This window comes from Gossypium hirsutum, chromosome A10 (assembly GCF_007990345.1).
Source record: "Gossypium hirsutum isolate 1008001.06 chromosome A10, Gossypium_hirsutum_v2.1, whole genome shotgun sequence".
In the NCBI taxonomy this organism is placed as follows: domain Eukaryota; kingdom Viridiplantae; phylum Streptophyta; class Magnoliopsida; order Malvales; family Malvaceae; genus Gossypium; species Gossypium hirsutum.
In genome coordinates this window covers 23927305-23945650 of record NC_053433.1, presented here as the reverse complement: position 1 = coordinate 23945650, position 18346 = coordinate 23927305, and the positions used below count along the sequence as shown (strand labels likewise).

The 18346-nt window shown below is 32.1% G+C and overlaps 2 protein-coding genes across 3 annotated transcripts; both read left to right on the top strand.

Annotated features, from left to right (window-relative positions):
- Positions 1 to 12727: 12727 nt before the first annotated feature.
- On the top strand, positions 12728 to 14927 carry LOC107897655 (putative TrmH family tRNA/rRNA methyltransferase). 2 transcript variants are annotated; one of them, XM_016823171.2, is made up of 4 exons: positions 12728 to 13034; positions 13133 to 13234; positions 13341 to 13467; positions 14251 to 14866. In XM_016823171.2, the coding sequence occupies exons 1-4, from the start codon at positions 12828 to 12830 to the stop codon at positions 14469 to 14471; spliced, it is 657 nt and encodes a 218-aa protein (XP_016678660.1). In that variant the 5' UTR covers positions 12728 to 12827; the 3' UTR covers positions 14472 to 14866. The 2 variants fall into 2 exon arrangements, with proteins under 2 accessions (XP_016678660.1, XP_040935184.1); XM_041079250.1 differs by having other exon boundaries at positions 12741 to 13034; positions 14260 to 14927.
- A 147-nt stretch (positions 14928 to 15074) lies between these two features.
- LOC107897654 (uncharacterized) lies at positions 15075 to 17660 on the top strand. The gene is made up of 3 exons (XM_016823170.2): positions 15075 to 16933; positions 17032 to 17161; positions 17249 to 17660. Exons 1-3 carry the CDS (start codon positions 15818 to 15820, stop codon positions 17473 to 17475), a joined length of 1473 nt encoding a protein of 490 aa, XP_016678659.1. The 5' UTR covers positions 15075 to 15817; the 3' UTR covers positions 17476 to 17660.
- Positions 17661 to 18346: the final 686 nt, after the last annotated feature.

The window sequence follows — 18346 nt, the reverse complement described above, 5'->3', positions numbered from 1 at the left end:
CAGCTCTACCGAAACTCTATCAGACAATCAAGACAAAAAAATTAACATCTATACTCGCACTATGCTTCAAACACCAGACCTCCAACAAGCTAACTACTTGCCACTCGAACCAGCAGACTCATTTTAATATGGGTTTACAAAAAATATTACATAAACCTACCTAGTAAGGATAATGCTAAGATAAAATAATAATAAAATTTTCCAAAAGTGGGACTTGAACCCAAGACCTCAAACACACAATCAAAACACTTAGCCACTGAAGTAGATACTTATTTTATGTCAGGATTCATAGAAACAAGATTATTTTATTCTGGGCATTACAATCTAGATAATGATAATTCATCCAAGTAATTATTTCATCTAGCTATTATTTCTCTTCCCTAATGTTAAGAAAACTTGTCAAATCATGTTATAATTAAATCTCTAATTTATTTAACAAATTTAATAATACAAGGAGACTTACAACTATTGTACATTCCCAACTTTCTTTGAATACTTATTTTGTGCATTGTGGTAGTGCAACTTAAATATACATTACACATTCAAAAATTCTAAAATGGGTTATATTTGACTTTTAACCAAAAGTCAATTGTAAGGGGAATTATTTGTCATAGCTTATAGGCATGATGCGTACAAGTGTCGATTCGTGTAAAATATGTATCATTATACATATATACAAAAATTTTCGTTATCAAAAGATATGGTTTAATTACTAATTAGAGTTATTTACTTCATAAATTCTGCTAAACCATTTTATACGTACAAACAACAGGCTTTTGCAATCGTTACTCGCACTAAAAACCTAGTTTACAATAATCATTAAAAGACCTATAAATAAACTCACCAACATTAGCAAGACTTGTCTCGATTGCATAATCTAAAAGTTTTGTTCTTAAACTAACCATTAAACATGTAATCTCACAAACTACAGGTTACAAGTTAATAGCTCACATGTGATTAACTTGTAGATGTATCTATTAGAATCACATCAAAACATTCAAATTTTCAGATAAATGGACACATATTTCTTTTGAAAATGCAAGAGATTTAATTTCAACTTTTGTTAATGAGGTTCTAATAATTCATTTTCTTTCAAAACAAGTAGCACTTGTGAAATCTTTAGAATTAATAACCTCCAGGTTCTTTAATAGATATCTATGTAAATTCCTATCTGGTCACATCATTATTGATCAAGATGGTCTAAATGATCATGCCAACTGATTAGTATATTTGGACTAGTAAATTTTTGGTTTACTATGCACACAATTCAATGATACTAATGCAAACTTCTGGTCTGCCATCTCATATGATTTAACCATACTAACATATACATAGTATCAACTAGAGGAAAACGAGATAGTTTTCCAATACAAATTTTTTACACAATATAATAGATTTAATTTACCGTCTCCTTACTCATAATCTCAATATGATATTTGTTACAACATATATTCTTTTAAAAGAAATTAATTTATGTGAGACTAACTAAAACATAGTGTATTCGAATAACAATGTATTAGCTCTGTTACTCATAGTGCATAGTTGTATTATCTACAAGACATATGTTCCCTTTCCTTTAAGAAATATTAATTGAATAATAAAATTTTCAGGTGTATGACAGGTACATGACCAATGACTTTTCATTAATTGTCTCTCTTTTTTAAAGAGTTATATTAGGAACCCTTATTGTTCTATTATCTTTATATCTACACGTCTAGTGACGAGAAGAATTATTACTAGCAAGAAATTCAAAAATTAATTAATTAGTGTCACAATCCATAAAAGAAATATGCAATTCATACTTAATTTAGGCATACGACAAGTATGAAACCAATGACCTTTGATACCACATAGATAACATAAGTTATCTTCACTCTTTAAAGGGTTCTCTTGGGAATTCTTACTCTTCTCTTTTTATTACTATGTTCTCACTTCTAGTGACTTTATTATGTCGCTTATCACGTCCATGAATTAAATTTTCTTTTATGCTTGCGTTCACTTAGGTAATGCAATAGATTTAGTAAGAAAAGCTTCTAAACATCCCAATAGATTCTTTATTTCATAACTGTTATTGCAATCATGCGTAGATTTTGATTTAAAATCCATCTATTCATGTTGTTTTCATGATTAGTCTCAAGTTAAAATAAACATGGTCTAATAAAATAAAATAGTAAAATATACCTAAAGATCATTAGTATCTTCTTCCTTTTCTTCTCTCTAGTGTTGATTATCTTGTACATTTCTTTGTGCGTTCAGATAACAAAATCTTGGAGAAGCAGAACCGTTGAAGTCAATACCTCCCTCACAAAATAAGTTTGAGCTGATAGAGATGTTTACAATTCTTTTCCAAAGTTAATTTTTGTAGACATAATAAGTATAAATGAAATAAAAACTTTATTTCTAATGAATATTAGAGTCCTAAAGTACATCAAACTTATCTTAATCTTGATAAACATCCACTTAATAATAAAATATTTATAACAGTTCTAATGTTAATTATGATTTTTCTTCAAATTTAGTTTATAGATCATTATGTTTTAAATTTGTAATCTTATTATTTGTAAAATTTAAATATATATATGAACTAATTTAGTACAATTTAATTATTTTTTTAACTCAAAAGCTGGCCTCTTTATTGAAGAATGGAACAAAGAAAAATAATTAAAAGAACCAATAGTTACAAGGAAAACACTAAAACGAATCCCTCAATCGTGGGATTCCGACCGGCAGTTGCTCAAACAAGATCATTAACAATACTGGATAGAGAGCAACCAAACAAGAACTGGAGTCATTAGAATGCAAATCCTCACAACCCTTCGAAGAAAACCAATAGTTCTATGGAGGTTTATGAAGACAATAGTCTTCTGCAGCCGCTGCTTCTACCAACGTCGAAGCATCTTCGACCCAATAGCCATCCTCGCCTCGACTTAATCCCTCTTGTGCCAGGCCTAAACTCCTTCGCTATCTCCTTTGCGGACCATGTAAGAGCACAATTTAATTATTAAATAAACGAGAAAGGAAACTAGTATATATATTTGAAATTAAAAATGTAAAGAGAAATTGTTGGAAAAAATGAAGGAATAGATGGATTTGGGTTCTCTTTTAGCTTATTCTCTTATTAGATGTTCTTAATCTTGTTTTTTTTAATTATATATATTTATACTATTTTGGAATTTTAAATTTTATTATAACTTTCTAATTTTTCATATATTTTTAGAAATTTTTAAACCATAAGTATTAATTTGGGAGAATATGGCAAATCTAGGGGCTAAATGTTTATTTAAGCCAAAGAAATAAAAAGAAGAAAAGAATTAAATTCTCAAAAGGAAAAAGTACAAGAACTAGTACAATTTTACCTAAAATTTTTATTTGAAATGATGATATTAATGTACCATATCAACTTGTTGTCACATTGTTAATAGACCATAACGTAACAAATCAATAATATTAGTAATCATAATTGGTGATCTAAACGTAATTTTAAGCAAATAAAAGTGACTAGACTTATGTATTTAAATTAATCTTCTTTTTGTATATGAAGAACCGATGAGTCTTAATTGTGAGTGAGCAAAACTTGATTTGACTTGAAAAATTGAAAAAAAATCGAATTTCGACTTAATCGATTCGAGTTATTCAATTTTTTCGAGTCAACTCAAATAAATAATTTGAATTTCGAGTTCAAGTCGAGTTGAAATTTACCATTTGAATAACTCAAATAACAAATTTGTGTAAATACCCCTTTGGTCCTTGTTCAATTTTGAAAATGAGTAAATTGGTCTATCTCAAAAAAAATTTTAAAAATTTCATATTAAATAAAAATAATTTTTAAAATATTACAAAAATTAAAAAAATTAAAATTCTAAAGAATATATAAAAAAATCAAAAAATAATTTTAGGACCTAAATAAATAAATTAATGATTCAAGTTTATCATACTAAAGTATTTTAATTTTTCTTTTATTTTGCTTTGAAAGATATTTCAAATATATATGGTTTCAAATTTATATGCTCTATAATAGAATTAGTTACATGGTAAGAAAATTTTAATTTAACATGTTTAATTTTTTAATTTAACTTGAATAATTTTATTCTATTAGACTTGACTTAAATTTCATTTCATTCGTCTAGATTCGAGAAATATTTTAAGTCGAGTTAAGATGATAAAATGAGACTTATCAATTCAATTAACTAATTTTTTTTCCACTCAATTGGATTCGGTCAAATGCTCATCGCTAGTCTTAATGTTAGAGATGACCTATTTATTTATGTTGATATTATTTAAAATTATAATAAATTTAGATATTTTTTCAATTTCATATTGCTTTATTTGACAGTTAGATTTGCATATTAATATTTTTTATATGTAAAAAAAAAGAAATTGTTGAAACATTTCAAATAGATTCACTTATAGATGAATTTCATTAGATGAAACAATGATATATTCTATTTTTATAAATTAGATCTATATGTTATGAATATCTTATTAAGTGAATGTCCATCATGATAAAGATAAAGTTTTGATATACTTTAAATTCTAATAGTTATTAGAATTAGATCTCTACTTCTTTTATACTTCTTATGCATATAAATAGAGACGCTAATGAAGCATTATAATCATCCCTTTTGATCAATAAAGTTCACTCTCTATTACTTTCATATTTTCTTTGTTCTTTATTCTCTCCATCTCTCTTTATTTTATAACACGTTATTAGCATGATTCTCAATTTTTTTTCTAAACCCACCTCTTTCTTATTTTTCATTTGATACCCCCAATTTTTTTTTTAAAACCCATACCTCAATTACTTTCTATCCATTTCTAATCCCCTGTTGAATTACTTTCATTATTTTTCTAACCTAGCATTCAAATTGGTTGCTTGGCTACCTAAAATTGATGAAAAAAGAGGGGTTCAAACTTGTGCAACAATTTGCTTAAAGTTCTTGGAAGGAAACGAATTTAATTTCTCTATCAACTTAAGGTAATCCTAAATTTTATATCACAAATTATTTTATGTTGTTTTCTTTTTTTTTCTTAAATACATTATTATAATTACATTTGACAAATAATATGATTACTATTATTTTACTAATTTTTTAAGTTTTTTTAGTGATTATAATGTCAAATCTTGCCAAATTTGAATTTTTCGCCCTAGACATCTCAAGCAAAAATCATTTGTCATGGGTGTTAGATGCTGAAATTCACCTAGAAGCTAAAGGTCTAGGGAATACTATAGTAGCAAATAAAGAAACATCTAACCAAGACAAGGAAAAAGCAATGATTTTCATCCATCATCATCTACATAAAGGATTAAAAGTGGTATATCTCACTGTGAAAGACCCTCTTGAGTTATGGAAAATTTTAAAAGAAAGATTTGACCATCAGAAAATAGTGGTCCTCCCTAAAGCTCGTTATGATTGGATAAACTTATGGTTGCAATATTTTAAGACTGTAAATGAATACAATTCAGAACTTTTCAAAATTAATTCTCAATTTAAATTATGTGGAGAGAACATAACTGATAAGGATTTGTTAAAGAAAACCTTTTCAACCTTTCATGTTATTAATGTGCTCCCGCAGTAGCAATACTGTGAAAAAGGTTTTAAAAAATATTCTGAATTGATTTCATGCCTTTTAGCGGCTGAACAAAATAATGAGTTGTTGATGAAAAACTGTAATGCCCTGAATAATTTATTTCTAATTCTGTAACTATCTCACATAAATGTGTATCTGCTTAAGTGGTTAAGTGTTTTAGGAGTGTGTGTGAGGTCTTGGGTTCAAGTCTCACCTTTGGCAATTTTTTTTTATTTTTGGATCCAAGCTTTCTCCTTATTTAGTGGGCTTATAATAAATTTCTTGTAAATTCATATTAGAATGAGCCTGTTGGTTCAAGTGGTAAGGAGTTAGTGTGTTGAAGGTTCTGTGTTCGAATCCTTGTGTTAGTATGTATGTTATTTTTGCTCGGAAATGAGTTAGTGTTTTGATGGTGTTTGGATTCTGAGAAGTTAGAGGTTAGTAGATTAGTGGGAGGAAATTTAGGGATTTGTGATCAGATTGATTATTTTCCTGATTACCTTTTAATTATTTTTCTTTTTCAAAATTTTAATCCCTCTTGAAAATTCCGACGTTCTTTTTGTTTCCTCTCCTTTTCTACCTTTCTGTTGTTTTTGCTCCAATCTGCATCATCTCTTTGTTTTCCAAATTACGGTTTCCCTGTTCACAGTATCCGTACATTAGTAAGTGATATGTTTTGTTCGTATAGGTAGTCTTTTCTTTTAATCCGTTTAGAGCTGTGTTGGATTTTTCGTTGACGTTGAGTTTTCGTTTTGGCAGCAGCGAATCGAGAAGATCGTGACCCTATTCTTGCTGAATCATAGTCAATCGTTTGGAGTGTTAGGGGTAAGCGATTAACGCTTGTTTTGAATTATTTTCGGTATCGAGTTTCCGGTTTAATCTTGTTTTAGGACTGATTATGTGTGTTGACATGTCGACTTTTAAGTTTTGGAAGGCTCGGGATAGTTTTCGCATCAAATCGATACCAGTGTGTTCCCAAAATGTGAAAAATTGAGTATCGGCGAAAGCCAAAAAATTACACTGTCGATGCCATTGGAGCGCGTGGTCGCCCATATAGATGGTCGTGTGCGAGACACGGCCATGTGATTGACGAAGGCTTGACCGTGTGCAGGACACAACCGTGTGGTGGCTTGAGTGTGGCCGTGTGAGTCACACGGGCTAGGCCAAGTTGGGCGTTTGGGCCCACACAGGCATGTCACATGGTCGTGTGGATTTTGGGCTAGGCCATATGGGCCACACGGGCAAGGCCAATCTGGGCTTGTGGGCCCACACGGGCAAATCACACAAGCATGTGGGCCTATTTTTTCGGAAATTCTCCCAAGGGTCGCATGGGTTGCTCCGATCGACTGTGGGGCTACTATAGGGACGGTAAGGGCTAATTAAACCTTAATTTATATGCTATGATATTCTGATAGACTGATCTGAGTTGGATATTGAGTGTATGCCTGACAATACTGCTATACATATATCCGATATCTGTATATATATATATGCATGTTGAGCATGTTAAACCTGTTATATTTGTATCTGTTATTGGGGGTGAGATTCGTATATAAGGAGGAAGTATTCTGTTCGGCATTAATCGCCTATATTCTGGCAGCTTGGCTGCATATATTCCGATATGTGTCTTAATGGCACAATATGGTGTGTAGGGTTGGATGGGTGTTTTAAACCCTACATAGTGTGATGGGATGGTCAGGGATGGTGTGTAGAGAATGAGGGTAGGATTTATACATATCTGCTTCTATAATCTGAATTTGAATCTAGTTCTGAATCTGAATCTGAAAGTGTATCTGTTTCTGACTGTGTATATAATTATGTATGCTTGCATGCTTAATTCTGATGGGTTACACACTGAGTTTTCATAAACTCACATCTGTTATCCGTTTTACCAGGTAATCCATAGACTTAGGCAGATTGGTGCGGTAGAAACTCAGCAGTTTCCACAAGTCTGTAAACTGTTTAAACTTAACAATTTATGGTTTTATTCTTGATTTTTGGTTTCTATTTAAGAGTTTGTAATTTTTGGGACTCTCTGGACTTTACGGTTTTAAACTGTTGATTTTTGGTTTGTTGTTATTCTGCATGCTTGATAAAATTATTTTATGAAATTGAAGTTTTTAAGCAAAAAGAGGTTTTCCTAAGAATACGAGTCAAATTTTTAAAATGTATCAGTTTTGTTAGACTTTCGCTGAAAAAGAAGTTTTGGCAAATAAACTAATTAATCAACATTTTTGAAAATGGATATGAAGTACATGAGTTCAATAACTGAAATGACTTTATATAAGTAAACCCATTCTCTATGACATATCCGGTTAGGCCATAATGTCTAGGCAAGGTTTGAGGTATTACAAAGACCATGGAATTCGTCCCACTGCTACTGCACCACTCCCTGAAGTGAATGTTGTAGCACACAATAAATATGAAAATGAAAAATATAAAGGTCGCGATCGTGGTCGTGGACGTAGTAGGGGACGTACTAGTAACCGCTATCATAGTGTTCATAATAGTGGTATTTCTAACCACCAGAAAACAAATAGCAATGAAGGATAAGAAAGAGGTAGTCAAAATAATCCTTCAAAAGTTATTAAGAATTTATGTTATTGCTGTTGTATGAGGGGGCATTGGGTAGTGCCTGTTGTACGCCTGAACATTTAGTGAAACTTTATTAAACATCTATTAAAAGGAAGAAAAAATAATATTGAGACCAATTTTATATCCAAAAATGACGAAATAGAGGCAAAAAGGAGGGTGATGTAATTTATGGCCTTAATGATATAACTCACCTTGATGTGACAAATTTCTTTGAGAATCATTAGAAAAGTTGGTGTTATTTTAGCATTTTATATTTTTTTAAGTATGTTTCATTTTTTGCATACAGAATAAGATAGTGTTATTATGTTATTTTAAATATGTTCATTTTCTTGATCCAAAAAAAAGTATGTTTATTTATTTACTTATTTTGCAAGTTATAAATATTCAATAAATATTTTCAACGTTTCTAATGTTATATTTTATTTATTTTTATGAAGAATATGAATGATCAAAAAAATTTTGTTAGATCCAAAATCAGTGGAGACATATGTCTTGGAAAGTGCTACAACACATACGATACACAAAGAGAAAAAATATTTTTCTCATTTAACAATAAGTGATGCTTATATTAATACAATCTCGGGTAGTTCAAAACTTATTGAAGCCTCCGGAAGAGAAATTATATTATTACCTAAAGGTACAAAATTTGCCATTGATGTTGCTTTATTTTCCACTAAGTCTCAAAGAAATTTATTGAGTTTTAAAGATATTCGATATTCGTATTAATGGATATCATATCGAGACTATGAATGAGAAAAATATTGAATATCTATATTTTAAAAAGGTTGAATGTGGAAAGAAATATGTTTTGAAAAGACTGCTTGCTTTTTCATCAGGTTTATATTATACACATATTAGTGCAATTAAGGCACATGTTGCTACAAACCAGGAGTTTGTAGAATGACATACTTTTACTATTTGGCATGACTGGTTAGGCCATCCTAGATCTATTATGATGTGAAAAATAATTGAGAATTCAATTGGACACCCATTAAATAACCAAAAGATTCTTGAATTCAAAGATTTCTCTTGTGATGCTTGTTCCTAAGGTAAACTGATTATTAAAGCATCACTAGGTAAAGTTGGGATTGAATCTCCCGCATTTCTAGAACGTATTTATGGTGATATATGTGGGCCTATTCATCCACCATGTAGATCATTTAGATATTTTATGGTATTAATAGATGCATCTAGTAGATGGTCACATGTATGTTTATTATTGACTCACAACCTGGCGTTTGTGAAACTACTTACTCAAATAATTCAATTAAGAGCACAATTTCCAGATTATGCAATAAAAACTATCCGTCTTAATAACGCTGGTGAGTTTACATCTCAAGCTTTCAATGATTATTGCATGTCAATTGGGATAAAAGTTGAACATCTTGTAGCTCATGTTCACACACAAAACGGTTTAGTTGAATCGTTTATCAGACACCTCCAACTAATAGTTAGGCCATTACTTATGAGAACAAAGCTCCCTATTACAGCTTGGGGATATGCTATTTTGCATGTAGCAGCACTTATGTGATCAAGCTAGCAAGTTATAATAAATACTCCCCATTGCAATTGCCTTTTAGTCAGGAGCCAAATATTTCCCATCTTAGAATTTTTAGATGTGCAGTATATGTTCCAATTGCTCTACCACAACGAACAAAGATAGGTCTTTAGAAGAGGTTGGGAATATATGCTGGTTATGAATCTCCTTCTATAATTAAGTATGTTGAACCATTAACTAGAGATTTATTTACTGTACGATTTGTTGATTGTCACTTTAATGGAACAATATTCCCAATATTAGGGGGAGAGAAAATATAGCTGGTAAAAGAAATTACATGGAATGGATCATCATTATCTCAATTAGATCATCGTACAAGTCATTGTGAACAAAAAGTTCAAAGGATCATACATTTGCAAAACATCGCCAATAAACTGTCAAATTTATTTATTGACCTAAAAAAATTACAAAATCTCGCATACCAGCTAAAAATGCTCCAATACGAATTGATATCCCAATAGGGCAAATTATTAGTGCAAAAAAAAGTAATACATGCTTGAAGCATGGAAAACCAGTTGGTTCCAAAGAAAAAAGTCCTCATAAAAAGAAAGGAGCAAATACTCAATGTGATTATATTATAGAGACAAGTTCCCAAGAAGAGGTCAAAGATATAACTAATTATAATCATAAAACCCCAAAAGAGATTTAAGTGCCTAAAAATGATGATAACGAAGAGATCTAAATAAGTTATGTTACTTCGGGAAAAATATAGAACCAAAAAAATATAGTTCTCGATAACAATTTTGCATATAATGTTGTTATTGAAGTAGAAAAAAATGATGATCCTAAGCCTAAATCTATTGATGAATGTAGAAATAGAAAAGGTTGGCCAAAATGGAAAGATGCAATTCAAGTAGAATTGAATTTACTTTTTAAACGTAAGGTTTTTGGACCTGTAGTCCAAACACCTAAAGGTGTAAAGTCGGTAGGATATAAATGGGTATTTGTGTAAAAATAAAATGAAAAAAATAAAGTCGTAAGATATAAAGCACGACTTGTAACACAAGAATTTAAGCAAAGGCCCGACATTGATAAAGAAGAGACATATTATCTTATAGTGGATGCAATCACATTTAGATATCTTATTAGTCTGGTAGTAAGTGAAAAACTTGACATGCATATAATGGATGTTGTTACAGCCTATTTGTATGGCACATTTGATAGTGAAATTTATATGAAAATCACTGAAGGATTTAGAATCCCAGAAGGATATAGAATCCTAGAAGGATATAGAGTTTCTCAGGAAAACTGTTCGATCATATTAAAGATAAATTTATATGGATTAAAACAATCTGGACGCATGTGGTACAATCGCCTTAGTGAATACTTGTTAAAAGAAGGTTACAAAAACGATCCAATTTGTCCATGTGTCTTTATAAAAAGGTTTGGATCAAATTTTGTGATAATTGTTGTTTTTGTTGATGATCTAAATATTATTGGAACTCTTGAAGAGTCTCAAAAAAAAGTAAATTATTTAAAGAAAAAATTTGATATGAAAGATCTTGGAAAAAACAAAGTTTTATCTTGGCTTACAGATTGAACATTTAAAAGACAGAATTCATGTTCATTAATCAACTTATACGGAAAAGGTATTAAAGAAATTTTACATGGATAAAGCACACCCATTAAGTACTTCGATGGTTGTACGATCATTAGATGTGAATAAAGATCAATTTCGTCCTTGCGAGGATGGTGAAGAGTTTCTTGGTCCTAATTAATTTTCACCCATTAAGTATTAAAGAAATTTTAATACTTATACGGAAAAGGTATTAAAGAAATTTTACATGGATAAAGCACACCCATTAAGTACTTCGATGGTTGTCTGATCATTAGATGTGAATAAAGATCAATTTCGTCCTTGCGAGGATGGTGAAGAGTTTCTTGGTGCTAATCAATTTTCACCAAAATTATTATTCACCCACGATCTTGAGAAAAGAGGTGATATAAATGTTCAACAAATTCGTTCTAGTGAGAATGTAGCAGATCATTTTATTAAGACATTGCCAACTTCAACATTTGAAAGACTACTACACAAGATTGGAATGCGTTGACTCAAAGATGAAATGTATGTTTCCATTAGGGGGAGTCTAAAAACAAGTTGTACTCTTTTCCTTTAACCAAGGTTTTGTCCCATTGAGTTTTCTTGGTAAAGGTTTTTAACGAGGCAGCTTGTAATAAAAGATTGTATAATCTGAGTTTTTCCTTATAAGGTTTTAACGAGACACATTATCTACCAATAGACATCCAATGGGGAGTGTTATGAATATCTTATTAAGTGAATGTCCATCATGATAAAGATAAAGTTTTGATATACTTTAAATTTTAATAACTATTAGAATTAGATCTCTACTCCTTTTTTATCAATAAAGTTCATTCTCTATTTCTTTCATATTTTCTTTATTCTTTATTCTTTCCATCTCTCTTTATTTTATAACAATATACATATTCTAAAATTATTTTAGTAATAATTATTTAGCCCCGATTTTCATTTGCTAGAAACCCAAAGCTTAAAATATGCTATTAGTCTTTATACTTTTCGAAAATTAAGGATTTAGTCATTATACTTCTATTTCATAGAATTTAATCTCTTTACTTTTCAGATTTTAAAATTTAGGTCTAATTGTTAACACTATTTTTTTGTTCAATTTGTAGCTGTGAATTTTTTGAAAAAAAAATATTCACTTGTAACCATGTAATTAAAAAAATAACCTTGTAATTATATTGAGTTTAACAAAAGAAATTAACAATGCTAATATTTAGATCTAAATTTTAAATCTAAAAAGTAGACAAATTAAATTCTATAAGATAAAAGTACACTGATTAAATTCTCATTCTTCAAAAAAGTACAGGAATTTGTGTGATATTTTAACCAAACCCATTGGCCAATTTATTTTGGATCCTAAGTGACGATTGCTCTTTTAGAATATAGAGAATAATTTGCTAAATAGTTTGTTTAACCTTAAAAAAATTAAAAAAGAAATTAGAAAAGATAATGGGCCTTGGCCTAAAAGGGCAAAGCAGGCCAGTAGAAGAAAAAAACCCTAGAAAACCCCTCCATGTCTACCAAGCTCTCTTCTTTTGGAAGATGAACGAGTAAAGGAGAAAAATGGCTATAGAGAGCTACGTGGTGGTTCACAATATAGCAAAGAGGCACAACGTCGGAACCCTAGCTAGAAGCGCCACCGCCTTTGGAGTCGCCGAACTAATCTTAGTTGGCCGCCGTGACTTCAACGCCTTCGGCAGCCACGGCTCCACCTCCCATCTCCGTTTCCGCCACTTCCATTCCCTCACCGACGCTCGCCTCTTCCTTAAAGTAAACGTCTAACCAACCCATTTCTCTAAATCCTTATTTCTTAAACTTTTTCAATTTGGATCCTAATTTGTTTTTGAATTTTTTTACTGTATTTTAAGGAGAAAGATTGTGATATTTGCGGGGTTGAGATCACAGAGGACGCTGTTTCCATAACTGATCATCCTTTCAAGAAAAGCACTGCTTTTCTTCTTGGTAATGAGGTAAAGTTAAAGCCTATTTTCTAAATTTAGCTGAAATTTCTGATTCTTGGGTTTTACTTTTTCCTTCTAAATTTTACAATTTCTTTTGTTCTTTAATGTTTTACAGGGGACAGGGCTTTCAGCTAAGGAATGTGAGATATGTGATTTCTTTGTTTACATTCCTCAATATGGAGGTGGCACTGCCTCTTTGAATGTCACTGTTGCTGCTTCCATTGTTTTGCATCATTTTGGAGGTATTCCCAATTTCAATCTAATCTTATCTTATCTTACTCTATAAATGTCTTTAGTTTTCATTTCATGACTTCTTTCACCAGTAAAGTTGATGATGGAGAAAGTTAATTTTTTCCAAGGATTGTTGGGAAGATTAGTATGCCTGCCTTAGATTTTAGAGAACACTAGTCAAGAGTCAAAAGATCATGAACCATTAAAATCATAAAGTTCTTATAAATAGTTTTTTTATTTCCTATTGGATTGGTTATCTAGCAACTAGTGTAAGTTGTGAGGCTCATATTCACGTGTTTATTGTATGTACCTAGCTAATTAAACTTGGTTCTTTTACTTGAAACAAATGGTCATTAGCGCCTTTTAAGTGCAGATCACTTCTTCCTATTATCCATTATACGAAAGCCAAAGTTAAACTAGGGGTTTCCTCTCCATGGTGTTTCTTGACTGTTGTCTAGATTTTGTTGCTTATGTCCAACTTGTGGTCCTTGTGGAATCAAAAGGAGGATGTTGAACATGTTTCACTTGTCTTTGAAGTGGATACTAGCCTTTCTCTTAAGTTATTTAGGCAACCTGTTTGTTAGCCTGTTGGTCTTATTAAACTATGTTTTGGTCCCACAATTCTTTTTTCTTGAAGTAGTCATGTTTGACACCCGTATTTGATGCAACATACAGATACTGGTATGGGACATGACCTTCTAAGGATCCATTAAATATGTTAAAAATTTAGGAAAAAATGAATATACCATTCCTGTTCTGAGTAACATAGCTTTTTAATATGCGACCTTGCGCAGTTTGGGCAGGTTTTTCAGAGAGAATCCGTGATGGAAACAAGTTTGTTGTGGCTGAGAAACCTTTAAAACAGTTGAGCCGAAAATACTGCACAGAAACAGATGATCGTATCATTGAGGAGCGAAAATCAAGAAGGGAAAGTGCTTCCAATGGATTCTTTGAGGATGGAAAAAATGGTGTATCTTCTTCCAACCTTTTGGATTCATTGTTCCCTGATGAGTGATTGAAGGATTTAAATATAGATTTGATCCTGCAAACCATACAACGTTCACCACTAAAGATTAAAGGTAATTTGGTTCAATGGTCCAACCTATTGAAAATTGTTGTTAACATGTGGCAAACAGATTCTACCTAACCATGGACCAAAATGAAGTTTGATTATTGAAGGAAGTTCCTCTGTGAATCCATGGAAAAGTTTGCAAAGGGACCCCTTTTCAGAGTGGCAATAATTGAATTTTGTGTTAATTGCTTTGATTAAAGCATCTTCTGTAATTGTAATGGTATTTTCACATTATTGTTTTGTACTTTACAATAATTGTTTCTTTTTTTCTTGGGATATTTTTGTTTACATACGAAGTCAACAAGATGCAATATAAAAGTTGCCTTATGACCCCAAAACCAAGGATTAAAAACTCATGGGGTGGTTCATTTTCAGTGGATAGCTAACAAATTAAGACCAGACATGGCTGTGTAACACGTGTATTTTCTGCCCTAGTTTGATCGCGTTTTCATTTGTGATTGGCAAGTCTCTTTTGCATTTAAATTAAGCTTAATGTCTGATATGAGTATGTGTGTTTGATACAAGCATACCCAATATTTTCTTTTGATTTTACAGTGCATATTAATCTGAATATGTTTGATCCGAATATGTTTGATCCGAATATGTATTAGACCTGTTGGTACAAATTTCAACAAAAGAAGAGTTAGGGAGGAGAATGTACTAGTGTTATAGATCTTTTATTTGATATTTATAGGATTTACTTGTTTGGTAGCGGTGATGTGTCTGTTATTTATGGGTGATACTTCTTGTTTGGTAGTAGTGATATTCTTTTGAGGAAGTATGAGATTGTTATGCTTGGATAGTGGCCCTAGTGGTTTTTGAGGAGAGTGTTTACACTGAAAAATGGATCGTTAGATGAGAGGGTAACTTGATGAAAGGGGATGTTGGGATGTTCAAGGGGATGTTGGGATGTTCTCTCTCACAATGAGTGGTCTTCATAGCGCAGATAGTTTTGGGAGGCTGAACGGTCGAGGGCAGTTCAGCTGGCGGGAGGTGAAAAATTGTCTTCAGGTATTCATTTAGTACCTTTTGAAAGTGACACGTGTTCAGTCTAAATGGCAGTATAACAACACCAATCAAAAACAAAGACAAAGACAAGAACCTTGGTTTGATATCATTGGTAGCAGTTAGTTTAGGTTTGGCGTGTTGTTGAAGGAGATCAACAATCTTAGCGCGAATTTTCAACTCCCGCCACACTACTTGAGGGGGCAGTTGAGGGTCTTTTGTCCTTTTAGCTACTTTTTTTTTCAAGTCTTTGCAATTTGCACCCACATTTCCACTTTTCTCCAATGCAGACCGGGAAGATTCAACAGTTCTTTTGCAGTAATCAAGGGTCTTCCATGTTGAAGGTTTTGAGAAGAAAACTATGGAATCTTTGCTCAAGAATTCGGTGGCTGATGCGCAAGCGACCGAGGCCGAAGGTTATCATCCGGAGATTGGGGAGGTTGAACTCCAAAGCTCATAGAAAAGGCGACATTGGAACGAAAAGTTCTGACATTGATTTGTTTGGCAACTTGGGATTTTGTAATCCCCAACGGCCGATAAGAATTGCAACGTTTAATGTTGCTATGTTCTCTCTTGCACCTGCCATTTCGGAAGCTGAGGAAGCCGGTTTATTTAGCTACAGAGACGATGATTTTCTTGGATTCAAAGCACCGTTTGAGTTCGACGTTCATAACAAGTCTCCGAATTGTTATCCCAAGAGTATACTCAAGCAATCTCCCTTGCATGATTCCCACAACCAAAACAAGCTCTCGAGATCAAACCTCAAGGTTTCAATCAACCTTCCTGATAATGAGATATCTTTGGCACAGAGTAAAATTCTCAGCTTCATCGAAGACGTAAACGAGGGCTCATCAGACACGATCACCGGCCGAATCAATCGGAGGAATGCCATTATGAGATCCCCAGTTTGTTTGCCTTCAAATATGATCAAATTCTGGAACGAAGGTGGCTCGAAAAATGGAAGAAGCATTGCAGAAGTGCTTAGAGAGCTCAATGCTGATATCATAGCTTTACAAGATGTGAAAGCACAAGAAGAAAAAGGAATGAAGCCTTTATCTGATTTAGCTTCAGCACTCAAGATGAAGTATGTTTTTGCCGAAAGTTGGGCTCCGGAGTACGGAAACGCGATCCTCTCGAAATGGCCGATCAAACGATGGACGGTACAAAAGATAGCCGATGACAACGATTTCAGGAATGTGCTTAAGGTCATCATTGATGTACCATGGGCTGGAGAAGTGAACTTCTATTGCACCCAGCTTGATCATTTAGATGAAAACTGGAGAATGAAGCAAATGAAAGCAATAATTGAATCAAACAACACTCCCCACTTATTACTTGGAGGCTTAAACTCTCTGAATGCATCAGATTACTCATCAGAAAGATGGACAGATATTGTGAAGGTAATATTCATCTGTTTTTAATATTGCCCGAACTCTCCATTTTTCTTAAAATACCCATATCCGACACTCACCTGAATCCCGGGATGCTGATATTGCAGTACTATGAGGACATAGGCAAGCCAAGACCAAGAACTGAAGTAATGAAACTGCTGAGGGGAAAAGAGTACACAGATTCCAAAGACTATGCTGGTGAATGTGAACCAGTAGTCATTATTGCCAAAGGCCAAAGTAAAATGATCAAATTATCATAATGTAATTTATTTTTGTCTCCATTTAATGTCTTTAACAATTAACAGTTTCGAGTTCGATCTTCAGATGTTCAAGGAACCTGCAAATACGGGACGCGAGTTGATTACATCTTAGCCTCTTCGAACTCTCCGTATGCCTTTGTTCCGGGATCGTACTCCGTGATTTCGTCGAAAGGGACTTCGGATCACCACATTGTTAAGGTCGATATTGTGAAAGAATGTGAGAAATCTCAGCAAAGTGTCATAAAAAAACATAGGAAAACTGCACAAAAGCTTGTGTGTTTAACCAACTGAAGCTGCTTTGGAAGCAATTCGAACATAAGTGCTTGATATTTGATTTTATATTTCTCATTAATTTTCTCCTATATTCATGTATGAAATAGATAAATTGCATGTATATCAGTATTTATTTCTGATTCCTACACCTCATTTCTCTCTCTGAAATTAATGTAAGATGCATAGATAAACCTTGTATTTTATGATGAGCCGTTTATTATTATTATTATTTTGTATTAAAAATAAATTTATCTATATTTGGAAGTAATACGAGTATATATTATCTTTTATTTTGATAATTAGGAGAAGGAAATGAGGTTGTTTGAGATTGAATTCAAGCTCTTATATTTATAACATAATATTATTATTACTCGGTTAAAAAATTGTTGGCAAATACAAATAAATGATTATTTTTAATAATATAAAAAAATAAATAGGAAAAACATGTTAAACACTTAAGAAAACAGTGGAAACCCAAATAATCTATTTCAAACCTTTTGTGAGTGTGGGTAATTCAAATGTTGTCTTAGATTTATTTTAATTATCTCTTACCAATTCTCTCCAAATTGTCCTTGATTATTTCCAACACTTTAGTATGAAATATAGATGATGCTAAGTCATTTGGTTGGTAAACAACCAGAAGCCAGAAAGGCAAAGGCAGAGGTCAAATTAATTTAATAATGATAAATAAATGAATTGAAATGACAAATATTAGTCACAACAGCATTAAATATGACATAATGACACGAGAAAATTATTAAAGCATGACATAAATATAAGATTTCCTTCATTTACCAACATGAGAAGGAAAATGAAAGATCAGTTTTGTGATAGAAGGTGGGTAGTTCAAGGCAGCTTAATTCCTATGCCGTTGAAGATTTCAGATGCA